Below are 21,894 nucleotides of genomic sequence, written 5' to 3'. Positions count from 1 at the left end.
TATGGAAACTAAACTATGGAGACGGTTCATCATAATACAGCTGGTGAAATAGAAAGATGAATTATTTATAAGTGGTGTGTCTATAAGACAAAACTAAGACAAAACACCATCAGGGGAATGCTAGGGCTGGGAATCGATCCCAAAAAGAATCGATTCCAAGGCGCTGGAAATCGAGAGTGGATTCCAAAGGTTGGAATCGATCCCATCAAGGCGAATCAACTCCTCATACAGAGACGTTTTCAGTTCAAGAAAGCTTATGGGTGCCCCTCAAATGGAAGGCTGCATCCTATAAAGTTTGCATATCTCTGGCTGCTACCTCACCAAACGTCGCTGAACGCCGATTCATGAAAATAAACAATGAAAACGAGTCGTTACTGAGCTTGTTTGAGGATGCAGCTTAGCGTTTGAGAAGCAGCCATTAATTCACCTCTTGCATGCTAATAGTGATTAGAAATCTTATTCGTTTTCTCGAAAAGGTTCTTTCGAATAGATTGTTTTAATTAACTAGTTAAAAAACAATTTAGAGGTTATTATGTTGTCCACAATTTTGAGCACTGCGCTATAGAATAGATCATGATGTGATCGGGGGTCTTAATCTTATTTTCATCTTGAATAACATTTTTAATCCTTTATATCAGACAATGATGATTCTGAAAGTAAATGCACAGAGAGCACAGAGCAGTGGTTGAGAGTGATTGACAGATAAACCATGAACTTTTATATCAGTGATGTTGTTAATGTTCTGGTTATTTTGTTTCAGTGTACAGTTTAATTTTGTGCAAAGCATATGGTTAAACATCATTTAGCTAAACTGTGCATATGTATTTTAGACACTTCATTGTCTATTAAACACATGTCCACAGCTCAGCAGTGGACTATGACTAATTTCATAGGCAATGCAGACAAAATTACAATTTAAAAATCAGAGCTACAGAAATGTATCGTAATTTTTCTAATATAGCTTCATATTATGAGAAGGCTACATTCTATGACCTTTATATCCTGCAGTCATTGCGAAACTAGGTTCCTCCAATCTAAAAAACAAAAATTGAAAAAGAATCAAAAACAACAGTGAGGAGTTGATTCTTGGAATCGAACCCAGAACCAGGAATCGGAATCAGACTCGACTCCAAAATATTTGGGGAACACACTAAAATAACAACATTAAGATAATGGTAACTAGATAACAGAAATGTAACACAAAATATATTTTTCTATGTTTATGCTAAAAAAAAAAATTGAACTAAATCTGTTTGATTAAAATGTAATCATATGTGACATCATGCAGGAACTTCTGGGAATCTTATTTTCTGTTTTTCACTGTAAATGATATGATAATTCATAGTTTTTACTTCCAAAAACGATACAGTTGACAATGTTTTATGGTAAAATTACATATAATGCAAATTTTCACTGTATATGGTAAGGTAACTTCACAGGTTTTAATTTGTTGTTGTTGTTGTTTAATTTAAAAAACTTTTTTAACGGTGTACGATAGTATGTCTCTCTCATATATATATATATATATATATATATATATACACACCTCTGGTTTGATTTAAAGGATTAAAGGATTTATTGAGGATTTTTCTTTTAATGACTATAGCTAAAACAAAGGACAAAATACTTAAAGGGATAGTTCAATAAGAAATTTTAATTACCCCATGATTTACTCTCAGTGTGAATTTACCCTCAAGCCATCCTAGATATGACTTTCTTCTTTCAGACGAATACAGTCAGAGTTATATTAAAAAATGTCCTGGCTTTTTCCAATCCTTACAATGGCAGTGAATGGCTGTTGAGATTTTGAAGTCCAAAAAAATCATCAATCCATCATAAAAAGAGAACCAAGTGTTGTTTACAGCCTCCTCTTGGCTTATATCAAAATCCTCATAACTGGTATTTTGCTCCCACATTTGTCACTTAAATAAGGATATTTTTCTTATACGAACGCATTGATTCACTTCAAAAGGCCTTTATTAACCACCTGTAGAACACTTTTTATGATGGATGGATGCACTTTATTGGACTACAAAATCTCAACATCCATTCACTTACATTATGAAGCTTGGAAGAACCAGGACATTTACTTTTAATATAACTCAGATTGTATTCATCTGAAAGATGAAAGTCATATAAACCTTGGATGGCTTGAGGGTGAGTAAATCATGGGGTAATTTTCATTTTTGGGTGAACTATCCATTTAATGAACCATGGCCACTGAAAAAGTAGGCTGCCAATGTTGCTGTCCGCTTCCACAAATTACTCTAAAAGCTCTAGTGTGAAAATGCCCTGAGGCTGCTTTTCCTGTCCTCCAGGTGCGGAGGCTGTGTCAGGAGAACCAGTGGCTGAGAGATGAGCTGGCAGGAACCCAGCAACGGCTGCAGAAGAGTGAGCAGAGTGTGGCCCAGCTGGAGGAGGAGAAGAAGCATCTGGAGTTCATGAACCAGCTCAAGAAATATGACCAGGACCTCAGCCCATCAGTAAGACACAGTCCTTCTGACATTTATCATAGAGCCTTAATCACTCAGTCCTTTTTCCACTTCTTTCTGCCTCTCTCTCATCAGGATGACAAGGACTCTGATTCCAGTAGGGAGACACTGGATGATCTTTTCCCAGATGAGCAGGATGAGCCAGGCCCTGGCAGTAAGTACCCAAATAGCCTTATCTCTAGACCTCAGACCTGGCAAAACAAAGGACAAAGATAATTTTTTTTCAGTGACCTTAAAATATAATTTGCTTAATAGTGCAAAAACATTAAATTCATGCTCCGCTTACTTTATTTGAATCAATATGTTTGTAACATAAAATGTGTAAAATATTAAAAAAATTAAATTAAAATGTACAGTGGGTTGATGGGGGAAGAGAAACAAACAACAGTTCCTTCCCTTATTTTCTTCTAGAAAGAGTTTCCTGTCTTATATTACCTTCCCTCCCCTTTACTTTCTCTGTTCTCCTGCCTGATAATTGGCTCATTGACTGTGGAGCAGGATCAAAGGTGTTGTGTCAGAGAGCACTCTAGTGCACGGGAGTTTACGGGATCATATGTCGCAGGCTGTCACTGCCACGTCCTGTGCTTGCTCAGATTAGCTCTCATTCTGACACATGAATGCCAGACGGCATCCCTGCAGCAAATGATCTCCAGCAGGGGTTTTCAAAGAGGTCGACATTAATCTGCTCTAAGAAAGATCGCATTAATCTCTTCTCATTCCTGAAGTGCTTGCAATGTAATCCTCTCACTGTCATTTTGCAATGTTTTTGATAATTCTTAGTTTATTTGAGTCAGCCAAATTGAAGTTTGTTTTGGTCTTTTAAGTCTGAGGCAAGTTCAAATCGAGAAATGCACGCTTTTAGATCTTGTGCCTATAAATGACAGTATTAGTAGAAAGAAGCTACTTGTTAATTTTTGCTAATTGGCCATCTTAACTCAATCAAAATAAGATGGGTCATACCAAATGAATATTATTTTTTTATTTAGTACTGACCTGAACAAGATATTTCACATGATGTGAATTTTTAAAAATGACCCCTTTCAAAACTTTACATCCCCTTGATTCTTTATACTGTTTTGTTACCTGAATGATCCACAGCTGTGTTTTTTTTGTTTGTTTGTTTAGCAATAGTTGTTCATGAGTCCCTTGTTTGTCCTGAACAGTTAAACTGCCCGCTGTTCTTCAGAAAAATCCTTCAGGTCTCACAAATGCTTTGGTTTTTCAGCATTGTGTATTTGAACCGTTTCCAACAATGACTGTATGATTTTGAGATTCATCTTTTTAGACTGAAGAAAACTGAGGGACTCAAATGCAACTATTACAGAAGGTATCTACAGAATGCTCACTAATGCAGACGAAGGAAACACAATGCATTAAGAGCCATGAATTTGAAGATCAGGGTAAATTTAACTTGTTTTGTCTTCTGGGAAACGTTAAGTATCCTCTGTAGCTTCCGAAGGGCAGTACTAAATGAAAAACTTTGATATTTAGGCAAGATTAGAAAAATTCTGTTCAAAAGTTTTCACCCCCGGCTTTTAATGCATTGTGTTTCCTTTCTGGAGCATCAGTGAGTGTTTGAACCTTCTGTAATAGTTGCAAATGAGTCCCTCAGTTGTCTTCAGTGTGAAAAGATGGATCTGAAAATCATACAGTCATTGGTGGAAAGGGTTCAAATACACAAAAATGCTGAAAAAGCAAAGAATTTGTGAGACCTGAAGCAATTTTCTGAAGAACAGCGGACAGTTTAACTGTTCAGGACAAACAAGGGACAAATGAACAACTGTCACTAAACCCCAAAAAAACAGGTGTGCATAATTCAGCTGAGAACACAGTATTAAGAATCAAGGGGATGTAAACTTTTGAACGGGATATTTTTTATAAATTCAACTATTATTGTCTCTTGTGGACGATGTGTGAACATCTTTTATGTGAAATATCTTATTCAGGTCAGTACTAAATAAAAAAATTAACATGCATTTTGTACGATCCCTCTTATTTTGGTAAAATTAACATTTTGCAGATTATGCAAGGTGTATGTAAGCTTATAAACTCAACTGTATTAATAGTTTGTAATGTTGAATTTTTTCAACATTTTTCACAAACATTTTTTTTTTCCACAAACACTGAGGTGATACATCTTTGAAGGCATTATAATATTGCTGCCTACTATGTAGAACACCATTTGTTTTGTGTCTGCCATGCCTACATACTGTCTAGGTAGGCAGCTCACTTAGTATAGGACTACAGCCATAGACACAGCAGATATTTAGTTGTTTTTTACCATGTATTATACATTTTGTTTAACCATATCTCATTCTCTCCTGTCCCTCCAGTGCAGCCTCCTCACAGCAGTGCAGCGGCAGCAGCGCAGCAGGGTGGGTACGAGATCCCCGCTCGTCTCAGGACCCTCCACAACCTGGTGATCCAGTACGCCTCACAGGGCCGGTATGAGGTGGCCGTTCCTCTTTGCAAACAGGCTCTGGAAGATCTGGAGAAAACATCCGGACACGATCATCCTGACGTAGCCACCATGCTCAACATTCTTGCCCTCGTCTACAGGTCAGCAAAAAAACTTCAGCCTTTTAATATGTTTGTTTACTGTCCACTCTGAGATTACTTTTCTGTATAGTTTCAATCATGTTAGTCACAAATACTGCTCATTTATGTAGACTTCACATTGGGGTTTAGGGTCTGTAAGATTATATTTTTGAAATAAATTAGTACTTCTATTCAGGAAGGACACATTAAAATGATCAAAAGTGACAGTAAAGACATTTAAAAACACTAAAAATATACATTTCAAATAAGTGCTGTTCTTTTTTTACTTTCTATACATCAAATGAAATGAACAAATTTATTGAAATTACTGTTTCGTTTTGCTGAGCATAAGAGACATTTATCAAAAACATAAAAAAATCATATTAACCCCAAACTTTTAAACAGTAGTGTAAGTATCATTTGAAAATGGTGTTGTTTCTTTTATGTTAAAATACTTACTTCTATAACAACTTAATATGCATAGTCAGTGTTTTCGTGGAAAGATTACTTGGTTCACCTCTACTATCTTAAACCGCATTATGGTATCAACAAGTGTTTTAAACAAATGGGCTGAGTACCTCATCCTTCATAGCTTTTGTTAAACTATGGTAATATCCTGTTTGCAAGCCGTTTGGGACATTAAGCTATTGTGCCATCGCCCTGTTGCCATGGAAACAGGTTTTTTTTTTTCTGAAAGACCTTAGCAACAACCTTTTGTTGCAGAACGAGTAGCGGTAGATTGATTTGAAAGTGTTTTCTGCTCTCTAGGGACCAGAATAAATACAAAGAGGCAGCAAACCTCCTTAACGATGCACTGGCCATCAGAGAGAAGACCCTGGGCAGAGACCACCCTGCGGTAAGAACCCGTCCTGCCCTCATCAGTGTGTCTGGCTCTGTGTGCTCCCCACGTTACAGAAAAAAAACAGTACAAACAGCCTATCTCTGTCTGCTGCTTATGTGTGAGCGTATTGTGTGTATATTAAAATAAGCAGCCCAGACTGCTGACGTTTGAGTTTGTCATGTTAAGCGTATGTCTTGCCCTCTCATCAGGACCAGCATCCCACAATTCTCTTCAGAGGTTAGATACTTTAACACCTCTTAAAGATCTGTCTTCTGTTTCATACTTTATCTTCTGCCTGGCTGTTTCTTAAACCTGGATGATGTATTGATTTTCACAAGATTTATTTGATGATTTTTTTGGGCGATATGAAATTGAGCAGTTTTGTAATGATTTTAATGCACTTTTTAAACAGGTATCACAATCCTCCAGATTAAAAGTCGATTGATACGGTCAAACCAAAAATTATTCAGACACCAGATATAATTATTGATATTTTTTTACTAGTAGGTGCAGGACACTATAGTTCATTTATGTAAGTGAGGATAGGAAAATAAAGTAAACTGTGACACATTATACCCAAAAATTATTCATACAGTGGACTACCAGTAAAACTACAATTTGTGACCAAAAATTATTCAGACACTGTGAGCTGACCATGTTTTATTTAATTGTTTTTTTTTTTTAAATTGCTAATGCAACCTTTTTACACCACAGACTGAACAAAATTAAGTATTGCTTGGTAATTGGTTAACAAAGTATTGATAGTTGTGTAAATATTGTCATATTAACAGTTATACATTTACATACCTTTCAAATTTATCTGACATTATCAAGATGAATTTGTTCTGACACAGTTTAACTCTAAGTTCTTGTCATATTTTTTTTTTACCATTTTCTAAACTATAGTGAATAAATTGTGATAATGTGAGAAATGTTGAATGTGTCTGAATATAGTCAATTTTGTTTGACTAAATTTATAAATTAAATTACTAAATTTACTAAACCGATTACAGATCAAGTAGACCTATAACCGATATTCTGAACCGATATGTCTGGTGTGAAAATGAAAATTAGTGTCAAAATTAATAACAAGGGCTCTGACAAAAACATTTAAATGTTTTTAATTTATTTTATCAGCAAATGGTTTTTTTAAATGGCCGATAACCATAAAAATGGTTAATGTCTGTGCCGATAATCGGTCAACCCCTACTCCAGATAAAACTTGTACTTCATTAGTTGTTTACATCATCACTCAAAAATGTTTGTATATTATTAAAAACAGTCGGTGGATACAGTCAAGCCCGAAATTATTCATACCCCTGGCAAATTCTTACTTAAAGTTACTTTTATTCAACCAGCAAGGTTTTTTTTGACTGGAAATGACACAGGCTTCTCCCAAAAGATTTTACATTTGAACAAAAAGTGGCATGTCCAAAATTATTCATACCCTTCTCAATAATCAATAGAAAAGCCTTTATTGGCTATTACAGCAATTAAACGCTTCCTATAATTGCTGACCAGCTTTTTGCGTGTCTCCACTGGTATTTTTGCCCATTCATCTTTAGCGATGAGCTCCAACTCTTTCAGGTTGGAGGGTCTCCTTGCATCACCCTGATCTTTAGCTCCCTCCACAGATTCTCAATTGGATTTAAGTCAGGACTCTGTCTGGGCCACTGCAAAACGTTAATGTTTTTGTCTGCTAACCATTTCATCACCACTTTTGCTGTGTGTTTTGGGTCGTTGTCGTGCTGAAATGTCCACTGGTGCCCAAGGCCAAGTTTCTCTGCAGACTGCCTGATGTTGTTGTTGAGAATTTTGATATATTGCTCCTTTTTCATGGTGCAATACTTTTTTTTTCTTTTATCTGACCATAAAACAGAAGACCAGAAGTCTTCTTTGTCCAGATGAGCATTTGCAAAGGCCAAGTGGGCTATTGTGCGCCTTATCTTGAAAAGTGGTGTCCTCCTTGGTCTGCGTCTGTCGAACCCAGCGGTGTACAGTGTCCGTTGGACTGTCTGCCTTGAGAGGTTGCCACCAGCAGAGCCCAGATTCATCAGGATGGCCTTGGATTCTTTGCTACCTCTCTCACTATCCTCCTGGACAGCACAGGCGTCACTTTTGGCTTCCGACCACGTCCTCTGAGATTTTTCACAGTGCGGAACGTCTTGTATTTTTTAATTATACTTTGCACTGTAGCCACTGAAACTTCAAAACACTTAGATATGGTCTTATAGCCCTTTCCTGAGCAGCCACAATGCGCAGCCGCAGGTCCTCAGTGAGCTCCTTTGTCTTAGCCATGACTGTCCACAAACCAACAGCAGAGAGCTTCTGTTTTTCACCTGTTGAGTTGATTAAAACAGCTGTTCCCAATGAATCAGGGAAATTAGGATGCTTTAGAACAGCTTGGACTATTTGGAATGGTATAGAACTTTGGATTTTCCCATAGACTGTAACAGTTTGCAAAGGGTTTGAATAATTTTGGACATGCCACTTTTTGTTCAAATGAAAATAAAAGCTGAGAAATATTTTTTTACACAATGATGCCTCTTTTACATTGTCTTATTATCTTTTGCGAGGAGCCTGTGTCATTTCCGGTCAGGGGTATGAATAATTTTGGGCTTGACTGTATATTATTACTGTGTACTGTTATACTGTTGAATGTAAATGAAAATAATTAAATCTCATTATTTATTGTGTCTGTTTGTTGAAAAACATTGGCATGCCTTGATTATTTACTTAATTTTCCTTTTTTTAGTGCTTATAACAATCTTAATCTAGTAGTTGTCTAAAATGGCTATTTGATGAAATTATGCTTCTACTGATTGAAGAAATCACACTATTAACACCATTTCAGAATAAATACATCAATATAGTGTTATAAATACTAGGAATATGAATTTGTTTTAGCTATATCACCCAGCCCTACTGTTTCCCCTTTTCTTTTTATCACTGTTGCCGTCTGTCACACACGTATGTGTCTCACGTATGCACTGAGGTATTTCAATCAAAGGTTGATCAGAACACATTTGTAGCACAGCACAGGGTGTTTTTTTTGTATGCATTTTAGACAGCCCACAATGGGAACCTTTGATCTTGATCAGATTAAAGGTTAAGTTAATTTAAATTAGCAAGTAATTTTCCGCAAGATGAAATGACTGATTGTATATAAATGATTGCACCAATTTGGAATTGTTGATTTGTTATTTTGATTAGCTGTATTGTATTGACTGAAATATACCTATGTATATGAACATATAGCTATTCATGTTTTCCTGTGTATGCAGGTGGCTGCCACATTGAACAACCTGGCCGTTCTTTATGGCAAGCGAGGGAAGTACAAGGAAGCAGAGCCTCTGTGTAAAAGAGCACTGGAGATCAGAGAGAAGGTGGGTCAGAGTTCAACCTGATGAATCATGCGTATAACTTTGTAATAATCTTTATTCCCAGTCGGTTTCGCAAACTATAACTCACATTCTGAGTTCTGTACATTGCCTTTCGCTCTCTGCACCTTTCATTCCTTTTATTCAAAGACTAAAGAATAAAGCATTCATCTTCAGAAGCTCTGACTTATTTTAGTCCTTGGAGAGATGTGAAAAGTGTCTTGAAACATCTTGAAAATATTCATCTTAGCAGTAAAGCTGAAGAAACCCTATGTATTTTCTTATTACTATTTTGCAAAAACTTGACTTGAAATGACACTCAACACCTTTTTTTCAAGTTGTTTTCATCGAGATCAGGAAGACTGACACCTATATGTTCCCAAAATAAGACACCCATGTTTTTCTCTCGTATGTGTTATGAAGGACTTACTATTTCAGTTTACTATTTAAGACTGTCTGCTTCTTGGAGATTTATTGTGATTTTCCCCTTCTATAGTTCTCTCTCCAGATTTTTTCTTTTATCCAAAAATACCACATTGCAGAAAAGCACACCTGCAGCTGCTGCACACCTTCGGTGCAGATGAGGACAGTGTGCTTAGACACTATTCCTGCTCTTTCCTGCAGTGTCGCAGATTTATTTCGATCTCTTTATGGAGAGTTTTCTTCTAAGCCTGTGTGATAAAGCTCTTACTGGAAGTCTTGAGAGTCTTACTCTGAGTGCTGCGTCTCACACATGCAGAGCTGAGAGAAAGAGCTTAGACAACCTGCTGAATCCAAACTCTCATTGCTTAACTTTTGTGGATATTTCACATTGTCCTTTCTTGGGCTGTATTAACAAAAACATACACTACTGTTCAAAAGTTTAGAGCAACTATTATTTCTACCCCATACCTAAGCAAATAAAAAGTTTATTGAGGCAAAAGTTGTAGTTAATAGTGAGTTAATAATAGTGAGAATTGCTGATGAAGTCTTTTAGGCACCACGATAGAATCACTGTAACACTGTCCAGCCCTTGTGTATTCTTAATTAAAACTAATGAAAATGATAGTTTAGATAAAGAATAGTGACTGTTTTGGTGAAAGTACGCTACTAGTCAAAAGTTTTTGAACAGTAAGAATTTTAATGTTTTTTAAAGAGTTCTCTTTTGCTCACCAAGCCTGCATTTATTTAATCCAAAATACAGCAAACAGCGTAATATTATGAAATATTTTGTATTTAAAACAACTCTTTTCTGTTTGAATACATTTTAAAATGTAATTTATTCCTGTGCTCAAACCTAAATTAAATTTTCAGCATAATTGCTCCAGTCTTTAGTGTCAAATGATCCTTCAGAAATCATTCTAATATGCTGATTTGCTTTTCAAGAAACATTTTTAATACATTTTTAAAAGAGTTTAGTACATATTTTTTTAGGATTCTTTGATGAATAGAAAGATCCAAAGTTTAGAATTTATCTCAAATAAAAAGCTTTTGTAACATTATACACTACACCAAAATTTTGGAGTCAGTGTAATTTTAAATTCCTTTAAATTTATTTAAAAAGTAAATGATAAAGACATTTAAAATGTTACAAAAGATGTCTATTTCAGATAAATGCCATTCTTCTGAGCTTTCTATTCATCAAAGAAACCTAAAAAAATTCTACTCGGCTGTTTTCAACATAATAATAATAATAATAAATAATAATAATAATAATACATGTTTTTTGAGCAGCAAATAAGAATGATTTCTGAAGGATCATGTGACTGGAGTAAATCTGCTAAAAGTTCAGCTTCAAAATCACAGGAATAAATTACATTTTAAAATATATTCAAATAGAAAACAGTTATTTTAAATAGTAAAAATTTTAAATTGTACTGTTTTTGCTGTACTTTGGATCAAATAAATGCAGGCTTGGTGAGCAGAAAAGACTTCTTTTAAAAAACATTACAAATCTTACTGTTCAAAAACTTTTGACTGGTTGTGTAGTTGTCTTTTAACTTCAAAAAGCCTTGAATCCCAGCTCTAGTATGCAGACAGTTACAGAACCCCTGACTGTGAACAGTCAATATCTCTCAACCATGCAGGGACACCCACAGAGAGGAAGAGACAAAGAGATGCTCACTGCACTTGATCAGTAAAAGCAGCCTCAAGGCATGTCTGTTCTAAACCAAGAGAGACAGCTTACGAATTAATTCACAGGTCATTTCATTTCAAACACATTTCAGATCACTATTAAAATCTAACAACACTAGTATAATAAATGAACTGAAAGTTAATTTGCACACATTTTCAGGGGCCATTTATACAGAATACAGGGTAGTGAAAGGGTAGTGAAATAAAAAAAAAAAACCTGATCTCATGATACCTGTGGGAACTTTTTTTCTCAAGATGCAAAACTACGTCCAGACATGTAAGTTTCATGATATATTTAATGTAAAATGTCCACTGAGTGACGCTAAAAGAGTGTTAGCTTTTTTTCACCGGAGCAGATAAACATACAGTGCCTTGCAAAAGTATTCATTTTTGTCACATTTTGTTTTGTTGCAGTATTATGTTAAACTGCTTTAAATTAGTTTTACCCACATCAATTTACACTCCGTACACCATAATAATGACAAAGCAAAAACCAGATTTGCAAATTTTACAAATTTATTAAAAATAAAACACTGAAATAAGTACATTGCATAAGTATTCATACCCTTAACTCAGGACATAGTTGAAGCACCTTTACAGCTTCAAGTCTTTTTGGGTATGATGTGACAAGCTTTGCAAATCTGCATTTGGCAATTATCTGCCATTCTTTGCCTCACCTTTTCACCTCTCAAGCTCTGCAGTGTTGTTTTTGACAACCATCTTAGATTTAGTCTTAGTCTTAGTCTTTTGGGCTAAAATGCTTATTAGTTTTAGTCAAATTTTAGTCACTTCTATATGTGATAGTTTTAGTCCAATTTTAGTCGACGAAAAGTCAAAAAGGTTTTAGTCTAATTTTAGTCAAAAAAAAGGGGAAAAAGTAGTCTTTTAACAAATTAATGTAGGTCAGTAAGTATTTTGCTGTTGGGTAGTGTCACTTATAAGTTGTGAAAATAGCAGATCTATAGTTCAACACAATGTGAGCTTCCGGATCGACTATTTTCACCAATAATTATAATAATGAAGGAATGGTTTTAGACATAAAAGACACATATTTGAAATACATCCATAGGTCCTCTCGCCGTTTGCGGCCAGCCTGTGTGCAAACTGCCGCCATCATGGTTAATCGTCTGTCTGTCTGAGTGACAACAATGTGACGTGTTGAGCGTAACCAAACAAGGATAGAATGCTAAAACGCTTGCCATACTAGTATGGCAAAGAGTATTTAATGTTAAAACGGCTTGCCATAGCGGCAGATACTTTTTAGGTTTTAATTGGCATGCACAATACGCAGAAATGTCATGCATTTTAAACATCTGACGGGCCACCCACTAACATTTTCGTCTATTCTCGTCTCGTCAACGAAAACTCACACACGTCTCGTCATGTTTTAGTCATCAAAGAGCCATTTTTATCTCGTCATCGTCTCGTTATCGTCATGAAAAAAAGTGCCGTCAACTAAATGATTTCGTCATCGTCATCGTCATCGTTGACGAAAACAAGCTTGGATGGGGGCTGGCAGACATTTTCTAGAGTCCTAGTTGTTCCAATCGTCTTCCATTATGGATAATGCCTCTGTGAACCTTCAATGCAGCAGATTTTTTTCTGAACTGTTCCCTAGATCATTGCCTTAACACAAGTCTGTCACTGAGCTCTACAGGCAGTTATCTTGACCTCAGGACTTGGTTTTTGCTCTGATATGCATTTTCAGCTGTTAGACCTTTTCTGAGAGGTGTGTGTCTTTCTAAATCATACTCATTCAAATGAATTTGCCACAGTTTAACTCCACTCGAAGTGTAGTAACATCTAGAAGCAATATGAATGCTCCTGAGCTAAATTTTGAGTGTCCCAGAAAAGGGTATGGATACTTATGCAATGGGATCTTTTCAGTTTTTTATTTTTAATAAATTTGCACAAATAATAAAAACCTATTTTTTGCTTTGCCATTATGGAGTAGGGAGTGTAGATTGATGTGGGAAAAATGTAATTTAAAGTAGTTTAACATAAGGCAGCAACATAACAAAATGTGAGGAAAAAAAGAAGGGGTATGAATAATTTCGCAAGGCACTGTACATATGGTACGTTTTATGTGACATTGGTTTTGTATATGTCACCACAGTTCTGACTTGAAATGTCCGTTAAGTGGCGCTCTCTAATGCTCTGTGACATTTTACAATAACATACCATGTGAACTACACCTAAACCTACCCGATAGCATAAACAAAAGTGAATGTGACATAAAACCGCAATCACAAGCATGCCATTTTAGCTTGTTATACAATCTCTCATCTTTATGTCTTTTATCGTGTTTTTGACGGGATTTGTACCCAAGGATTCTGCATCCTAAGTCCAATTCCATGCCGGCTGAGCTACTGAGCAAGCTTGTTACATCTGGAAAGTGAAATGTGGGGCTGTAATCATAACTGTGTACAGAAAATATTACAAGTGCTCGCTGTTTTGTCTCTAGTGTTCATTTCTGTTGAAAACTGCGGTGATATGTACTTATTGGTACGTGTTTCACGTCTTGCGAAAAAGTTCCCACAGGTAAGTTTTCATCATGAGATCAGGTTGAAAAAAATGCAAGGTCTTGAGATGGTTTTTTTTTTTTTTTTAACTGAGCGACTTTTAACTCGAGGACCACCAGTTTAGAACAGTGTCATGTGCAAGACATTGTGAAAGACGTGAGATACAAATGTAATGATGAAACATGTCTATCATCTATCTCATTTTTATGTAGAAAAACTATGGAAAACCAGCGCAGTAGAATGGAAAAACGCATTTGCTTTAACTTCAGCATTTAATTTCTAAAACACTGTCATGCACAATGTGCTGCAAAAGATGAAAGATGTCAAACATGCCCATCTAGTGCATATTTACATAGAATAACAATGCAAAGGTAGTACAGCAAAATACAAACACGTGAGATGCAGGGCAGTGAGATGAAAAAAATGCAAGGTCTAGAGAGACATTTTTTTTAAATTTAACTACTTTTAGCTTGAGCACAACTATTTTGGAACAATGTCATGCACAAGACATTGTAAAAGATGTAAAACAAATGCAGTGATCAAACTTGTCCATTTATCATTTTTACATAGAAAAACAGTGCAGTTTAATGCAAATACACAAGTGCTTTAATCTGAGCCTTTCATTTTTAACACACTTTGTTATGCACAAGTTGCTGCAAAAGATGCAAGATGCGAGTGTAGCTGTCAAACATGTCCATGTAATGCATATTTACGTAGAATTATAATACAAAAGCAGTACAGTGGTGTGCAAACACACGAGACACAGGACAATTAAAAAAAAAAGCAAGGTCTAGAGATGTTTTTTTTTTTAAGGTTGCAAAACATTTTACTTGCAGCATCTTGCGCATAACACAGCGTTCCAAAAACACAGCACTTTTTAGAACACTGTGTTGTGTGCAAGACGCTGCAAAACATGTGGTCAATACATCTGTCTATTTCTTTTTGCATAGAAAATAATGGAAAAGCAGCACAGTACAATGCAAAAACTCATTCTGTGTGAATGGCCCTTCAAAGTGGCTAATTTAACTAATAGGTAGGACTTCATAAGCTCTCCAAACAGCTGAATAACCTGGAAGTCCCCTGTCTGTGGGTGGGTGTAAATGGTTACAAGACTGATAATGTCTCAAGCAGCTGAGTAACTTGGAGTGTGTTTGTTTTCGTGTGTCAGGTGTTGGGGAAGGACCACCCTGATGTTGCCAAGCAGCTGAATAATCTGGCCTTGCTGTGCCAGAACCAAGGCAAGTATGAAGAGGTGGAGTACTACTACCAGAGAGCCCTGGAGATCTACCAGACCAAACTGGGCCCGGACGACCCCAACGTGGCCAAGACCAAAAACAACCTGGTACGAACACACTCACACTTCACGCTCTGCCTTCATTTACACAAACAGACATCCATTTGTGGATAGATGCTACATTTCTGAGTACGCTTAGAGAAAATAAAACCTCCTACAGACTCTCAGAGATATTAGCTCAACAATCAAATATCGCATTACAATACCACAGGTTCAATTTGAAATGATATGACTAGTCAGCTTTTGTTTAACTTTCAGAAATGTTTCCATATTATTGTGGTGTCCGCGGTGTTATTTACTGCAGGATTTCTGTCGTCTCAGCAGATTGTACGCTTCAGATATGGATCATTCAGCTTTTAGTGTAATGGAAGAAGCTCTTAGAGTAAATACTTTTGCTCGGAGGAGATCTTTTAGCAGACTGAGGTTTAGGCTTTCTGCCAGTTATGATTAGATGTGCCAATGTATCAGGCTCTGATATGCATCTAATTGATCAAATTAACACCAACTGCAATCAAGCACAAGCACTGGTCTATTTATATTGAATTAGGTGCATTTATTGCAGTGTATCAGCTTTTTTTCCTCCACATAATATAATCAATAAATACACTTACTTGAGTAAAATCTACAAAATGTGATTGTTGTTATCTACTAAGAATATTCATGTAAGTCGATCCTTTTTAATGACCAATTTGTTCTTTTTCTCAGGCGTCATGCTATCTGAAGCAGGGGAAGTTTAAGCAGGCAGAGACTCTGTATAAAGAAATCCTAACCAGAGCCCATGAGAGAGAGTTTGGTTCTGTAGATGGTACGTGTGTGTTTTTTCCTGACCCAAGCCTTTTCAGAATATTTCTCTTTGTTGTTCTCTATAGGGTATTTAAATTTTCTCTATAATATTCCACTCAAAAATAAAGCTTGCAAACTTTTTAAGCAGGGTTCATGCTGCCAGCAGCAGCTCAGCTAAGCACACTAGAATTTGCACACTGGAATTTACACACAATTCAAAGTGAAGCTTAAGATGCTCTGTAGAGCTGGGATATGATTTTATTCATTATGTGTAATGATGTTTCTGGCAATTTAAAATTGAATCATTACTGTAAAAATGGCAATATTTGGCCATTATGTTTCCATGAAACATTGCAAAAATAGGCTGTGAAGTTTAAATAAAATGCATTTTTTTTGCATAGTTGTGTTTGACACATGAAAACGTTAACGATGTATCTCACAAAGTAACGCGATGTAACCTTGCTCTCACTTGAAACGTGTCCCCACATTAAGTCCTTGAAAAGTCCTTGAATTTGAAGTTAACCAAGGTTTGGGAACCCACAGAAACTCTATTTTGTTTGAACTACTTTCTTTTGGCATGGATTCAAATCTCAGTTTGACAGTTTAACAGCTGAGCCCAAGCCCCTGTTACTAAATCAAAAATGTCACTTTACAACTAGTAATGAAGGAACTTTGCTTCATTAAAAGCTTATTGTCTTACTTTTTTAAAATTTTGAGTATTTTGAGAGGAAGGTGGACAGAGTGAGTGTGATTACCTGCATGTCATACAGCATTCATTCTTCAGCTCAATCCTCATAGTCACAATAAAACATTAGTTTAAATGTCTGCTGAGGAAAGCGATATCTTTGTCATACTATTCTTTCATGTGTTAAAGGTGATTTCTTGCACTTGAACTTGCTTGACAAGGTGTTGTTGAAACTAAAAGTAACTTCCTTGTTTACAACCCTGTATCATTCTCTTTCAATATAAAAGTCTTTTCTGCTGAGCTGACTCGCTCATAAAAACTCTCTTGTCGGCATCTAATAACAGAACAGTGTAACTAAAATCATCGTCACTAACACACACACACACACCATTTCCCAATACTAAATACTATTAATAAATACTACTATTATTTCCATAAAATATTATTTATTAAATAATAATTATTTAATAAACAACAACAGCCATCTAGGCAATTCAGTCAAATGTACAAAGGCAGTGCTCTGATAAACAGCATTACATTTACATTTACATAAAATAACATGGTGAGTTTTCGCCCTTAGCCAAAACTATTTGCTCTGGAACAAATAATAGATTAATGAGATCAAAGACTGCCCATTAGGCTGCGTTTACACAACAATGATGTAGTCAAAAACTGAAAAATATCTCCCTTGCGTTTTTAAAGTTTCATGTATACACATATACGCACGTGTCAGTTTACACATATGTTTGCAATAGCCTTTAAAACCAACACATACTGCGCATGTCTACATGCCTAACACATACTACGCACACGCATGACGTCACCATTTTTAAAGATTCCCGTATTGGGTTTTTACATTAAAATGATAACGGTGGTGTTTTCAAAAACTTGCAATTTGAAACCCATTTTCAAAATTATGCGTTTTCAGTCCCCAAAAAGCTATTGTCATGTAAACGAACAGGCAAAACGCATACAAAATTTCACGCTTTTGACTGAAAACATTGTCTTGTAAACAGGGGATTTACCCCCCAAAAATTATATCACATGTTTAACCACTATAGAGAGATCAGAGCTAACCCACATTTTCAAATAGATGTAATTTTTATTAACAAACCACATATTTGAAGTCTAAACAAGTACATTCTCGCCTAAAAAAAACCTCTTAAATCTACATTCTGTGAAACAAAAACAGTATTATTTATAAAATGATAGTGGATTTGGGTGTCCTCCATAACACTCACTGTAAAAAAAAAAATTACTGCAAGTGGTGTGATACAAACGGTGAAATGGTTAGAGTTCCGATATCACTAGAATATCACACTATTCTCCGATTCAAGGACCGGAAAGAGCTGTTGTATAAACTATACAACTGTGCACATTATAAAAATAAACCATTTATGTATGTATGTATTTATTTATTTGAATCTAATTAGTGACATATTTGTTTACTCTTTTAAATGATTTCAGACTAAATCCATGAATTTTGAGATGTACTGATTCATGTCAGAAAGCTGAAAAATATCAAGATAAAATTTTGCACAGTGTTTGCACACTTTGAGTCACTTATGCACAAACTGTTCAACTTCTTTTTGACTACTGATATCCTCTTTCTTTCTCTTACATGCTCGCTCGCTCGCGCACACACACACACACACACACACACACACACACACACACACACACACACACACACACACACACACACACACACACACACACACACACACACACACACACATATTCATTGACGGGTAAAGATGTTGATCAGTGGTGAAGCTCTAACAGAGAGCTCAGTTGTAAGCTAAAAGCTCCTATTGTTTCTGTCAGTGAGCTCACTGATCACCTCAGGCGCTAGAACACCATCACTCATTATGTTGAACTTAATGGCTTGGCACTTGTGTGTTTGGGCTCGAAGTGATGCTGTTTTTATGTCCTTGGTTTCCCCTGCAGATGAAAATAAACCCATCTGGATGCATGCAGAGGAGAGAGAAGAACAGAGCAAGGTGAGGACAAGTTAAACGTCAGGAGAAGAGCAAGTTTTATACTCTTCCCTAGTAATCTTTTAATGTCAGACACAAGTGTTAAGATAATGTGGTGAATATGACAAAAATGAGAACTTATCCAGATGGTAATTTCTGTGTTTCAGGGCAAGCAGAAGGATGGTTCTCCATTTGGGGAGTATGGTGGCTGGTACAAGGCCTGTAAAGTTGACAGGTCAGATATTGCCTCATCTGCTGCATACATTGATACAAATACATGCATTTGTTTGTGCAGTGTTACCGCTTGCAGCATCACAATGAAGTGTTTTCCTGTCTGACCTTTACCGCCCGCAGCCCTACCGTCACGACCACGCTGAAGAATCTCGGAGCTCTCTACAGGAGACAGGGCAAGTTTGAGGCTGCAGAGACTCTGGAGGAGGCGGCTCTGCGCTCCAGAAAACAGGTGTGTGTGGTCTGTTGGTCAAATATAAAAGGGTCAATCGAATTGAAACATGTCACTCAGGATTCAGTAGGTTTTTACTAAGGCCGCATAAGTTGAGCTAGGCATGCAGCCAGCTGTTTAAAGCTTTCTGTAATGCTATCACAGTTAGAAAGCTCATTTGGTTGCAATTATGTTAATCAGTCTTTGCTCTCCTAATGAGAGTCTTCTGGGGGGTTCATGATGAAAATGGGTTTTTTCAATGCCAAAATTAATTGTAATTATAATTAATCGTGTGTGTATATACAGTCAAACCAAAAATTATTCAGAAACCTTTAACATTTCTCACTTTATCACAGTTTATTGGCTATAGTTTAGAAAATGGTAATAACAAATGACAAGAACTCAGAGTTAAACTGTGTCAGATAACTTTGATAGAAAGGTATGTAATGGATTACAGTCAACCAAAACTTCAAACAACTGTTAGTATGACAATATGTACACAACTATCAATACTTTATTGACCAATTACCAAGAAATGCTTAATTTTGTTCAGTCTGTGTTGTGAAAAGGTCACATTAGCAATTAAAGAAAAAACACTTAAGCAGAACATGGTCAGGTCAAAGTGTCTGAATAAATTTTTGGTCCCAAATTTGTGTCAGTTTTCTTGGTAGACCACTGTATGAAGAATTTTTGGATTTAAGATGTCACAGTTTATTTTATTTAGCTATCCTCACTTACATAAATGAACTATATACTGTATATATACAGTAGTCAACATGTGGATCAAAAAAGTTTGTTTTTATATTTATATATATATATATATACACATATACACACACACACACAAACTTTTGACCAAAAGTTGTTTTTGAAAAAAGTCCCTTAAGCTCACCAAGGCTTTTATTTGATCAAAAATACAGTAAAAACTCTAATCTTGTGAAATATAACATTTAAAAAAAAAAATTTCTTATATTTAAAAAAGGTTATTTATTCCTATAATGGCAATTATTGGTGCTCAATTATTAATAATGGTTTTTATTACTGTTTCAGGGTTCTTTGATGAATAGAAAGTTCATTGAATAGCATTTAATTTTTTTAAATGTAATTTATTATGTAACATTATAAAGCTCTTTACTGCCACTTTTGATCCATTTAATGCATCCTTCCTAAAAAGTCTTCCTTTTTTCTGGATTATTTAATGAATAAAAGGTTAAAAAGAACAATGTTTATTTTAAATATATATTTTGTGTTACAATATACACTACTATTCAAAAGTTTGGGGTCAGTAAATTTCTTTCTTTTCTTTTTTTTTTAAGAAATTAATGCTTTTATTCAGCAAGGATGTGTTAAATTGATAAAAAGTGATAGTAAAGACTTAGAAATATTGTTAGAAAAGATTTCTATTTTGAATAAATGCTGTTCTTTTTTTACTTTTATTCATCAAAGAATCAAGGAAAAAAAGATCAGTTTCCAAAAAAATATTAAGCAGCACAACACTGTTAATAAATCAGTATATTGCATGATTACTGAAGGATTGTGTGACACTGAAGACTGGAGTAATGATGCTAAAACAATTCAGTGCTGCATCACAGAAATTAATTATATTTTAAAGTATAATAAAATGAGCATATGAGCATTGATGAGCATAAGAGACTCCATTTAAAAAAACATTACAAATCTTACTGATCCCAAACTTTTGAATGGCAGTGTAGGTTGCTGGTTGTTCAAAAAAAGATTTAGTTCGGATCATATTTGCTCATTTTATGTGTGTGATTGTCTCTCTTCCTGCAGGGTCTGGACACGGCACATAAGCAGCGTGTGGCTGAGGTGCTGGGAGACCCTGAAGTACGAGAGAAGCAGCGGAGCCGTGAGAGCCTGACCTCTGACACGGTCAAGTACGAAAGCGGCCCTGACGGAGGAGAGGAAGTGAGTATGAGCGTGGAGTGGAACGGGGTAAGTACAGTACACACCGCCCAGGCCCATACACACTACATACAGTGAAAGGATAGTGACGTAGGGCATCAGATAAGACACAATGAAGCCTCTCATAGGCCTCTGAACATATCCACCCCACCTCACATCCAGAATTAGATTACATGAAGAATAATGCATTCGCATCTGTGCCAGTGCATTGATCAAACGCTTTGTTTAAAACAGGAACATGAATCACTGGAAGCAGATGAAACGTTAAATTAGATGCAGATAATTATATTGTCTCATGATTAGAGGACTATTGATTGGTAACAGTGGCTTGTATGGGGTTCAGTATCAAAGTATAAAAATAAACAGTCAGCATTGTTGCTCTGAGAAACCTACAGTAAGGATGGCATGTGGAAAGACCCTCAAGAGAGCATTTCCAGATCTGTTACTGAGGTTCAAATAGTGTTGGATTAGAGTTACTTTTTATACTTTCTGACTCCATACATTGTTGCAGTCATAGTCCTCATACTGATTGAGAGTCTGATCTATTTGCCTGTAGTGCTTAATAGTGGCCTGACTTGAAACCCTATTAACCCTTTCAACTCTGAATTAACTCTTAAAATTACATCCATTCACTGTTGAGATTGTATTGTACAAACTGTTATATTTAGTACATATAATTTATACATCATTTATATATAATACGCAACCAGTTAAACATTTGGAGACACTTGACTGAATTTATGAATAATTTTAAAATCTTTTGATTTGAGTCTGCAGGACTAACTTAAAGCAGAAATGATGATTATTATAATAATGTTATTATATTAGTGCTATTAATTGATTAATCGCATGCAAAATTTGAGTTTACATAATACATGTGTGTGTACTGTGTATATGTAT

At 35.8% G+C, this 21,894-nt stretch overlaps 1 protein-coding gene across 5 annotated transcripts in view; it reads left to right on the top strand.

Annotated features, from left to right (window-relative positions):
• klc1a (kinesin light chain 1a) overlaps positions 1-21,894 on the top strand; it is a 60,648-nt gene that overhangs the window by 24,600 nt on the left and 14,154 nt on the right. For 3 of the 5 annotated variants that reach the window (XM_073834179.1, XM_073834177.1, XM_073834180.1), the window contains exons 4-14: positions 2,319-2,483; positions 2,568-2,646; positions 4,826-5,051; positions 5,799-5,886; positions 9,156-9,257; positions 15,057-15,230; positions 15,888-15,987; positions 18,601-18,653; positions 18,797-18,864; positions 18,984-19,092; positions 20,863-20,997. In XM_073834179.1, the coding sequence (XP_073690280.1) occupies positions 2,319-2,483; positions 2,568-2,646; positions 4,826-5,051; positions 5,799-5,886; positions 9,156-9,257; positions 15,057-15,230; positions 15,888-15,987; positions 18,601-18,653; positions 18,797-18,864; positions 18,984-19,092; positions 20,863-20,997 (1,299 nt within the window). Of the gene's footprint in view, positions 1-2,318; positions 2,484-2,567; positions 2,647-4,825; positions 5,052-5,798; positions 5,887-9,155; positions 9,258-15,056; positions 15,231-15,887; positions 15,988-18,600; positions 18,654-18,796; positions 18,865-18,983; positions 19,093-20,862; positions 21,025-21,894 lie in introns of all 5 variants that reach the window. The other 2 variants (XM_073834178.1, XM_073834176.1) reach the window with 1 other exon arrangement.

Source organism: Garra rufa, chromosome 2, assembly GCF_049309525.1.
Source record: "Garra rufa chromosome 2, GarRuf1.0, whole genome shotgun sequence".
NCBI classification, from domain to species: Eukaryota; Metazoa; Chordata; class Actinopteri; order Cypriniformes; family Cyprinidae; genus Garra; species Garra rufa.
This window is presented reverse-complemented; position numbering and strand designations above follow the sequence as displayed.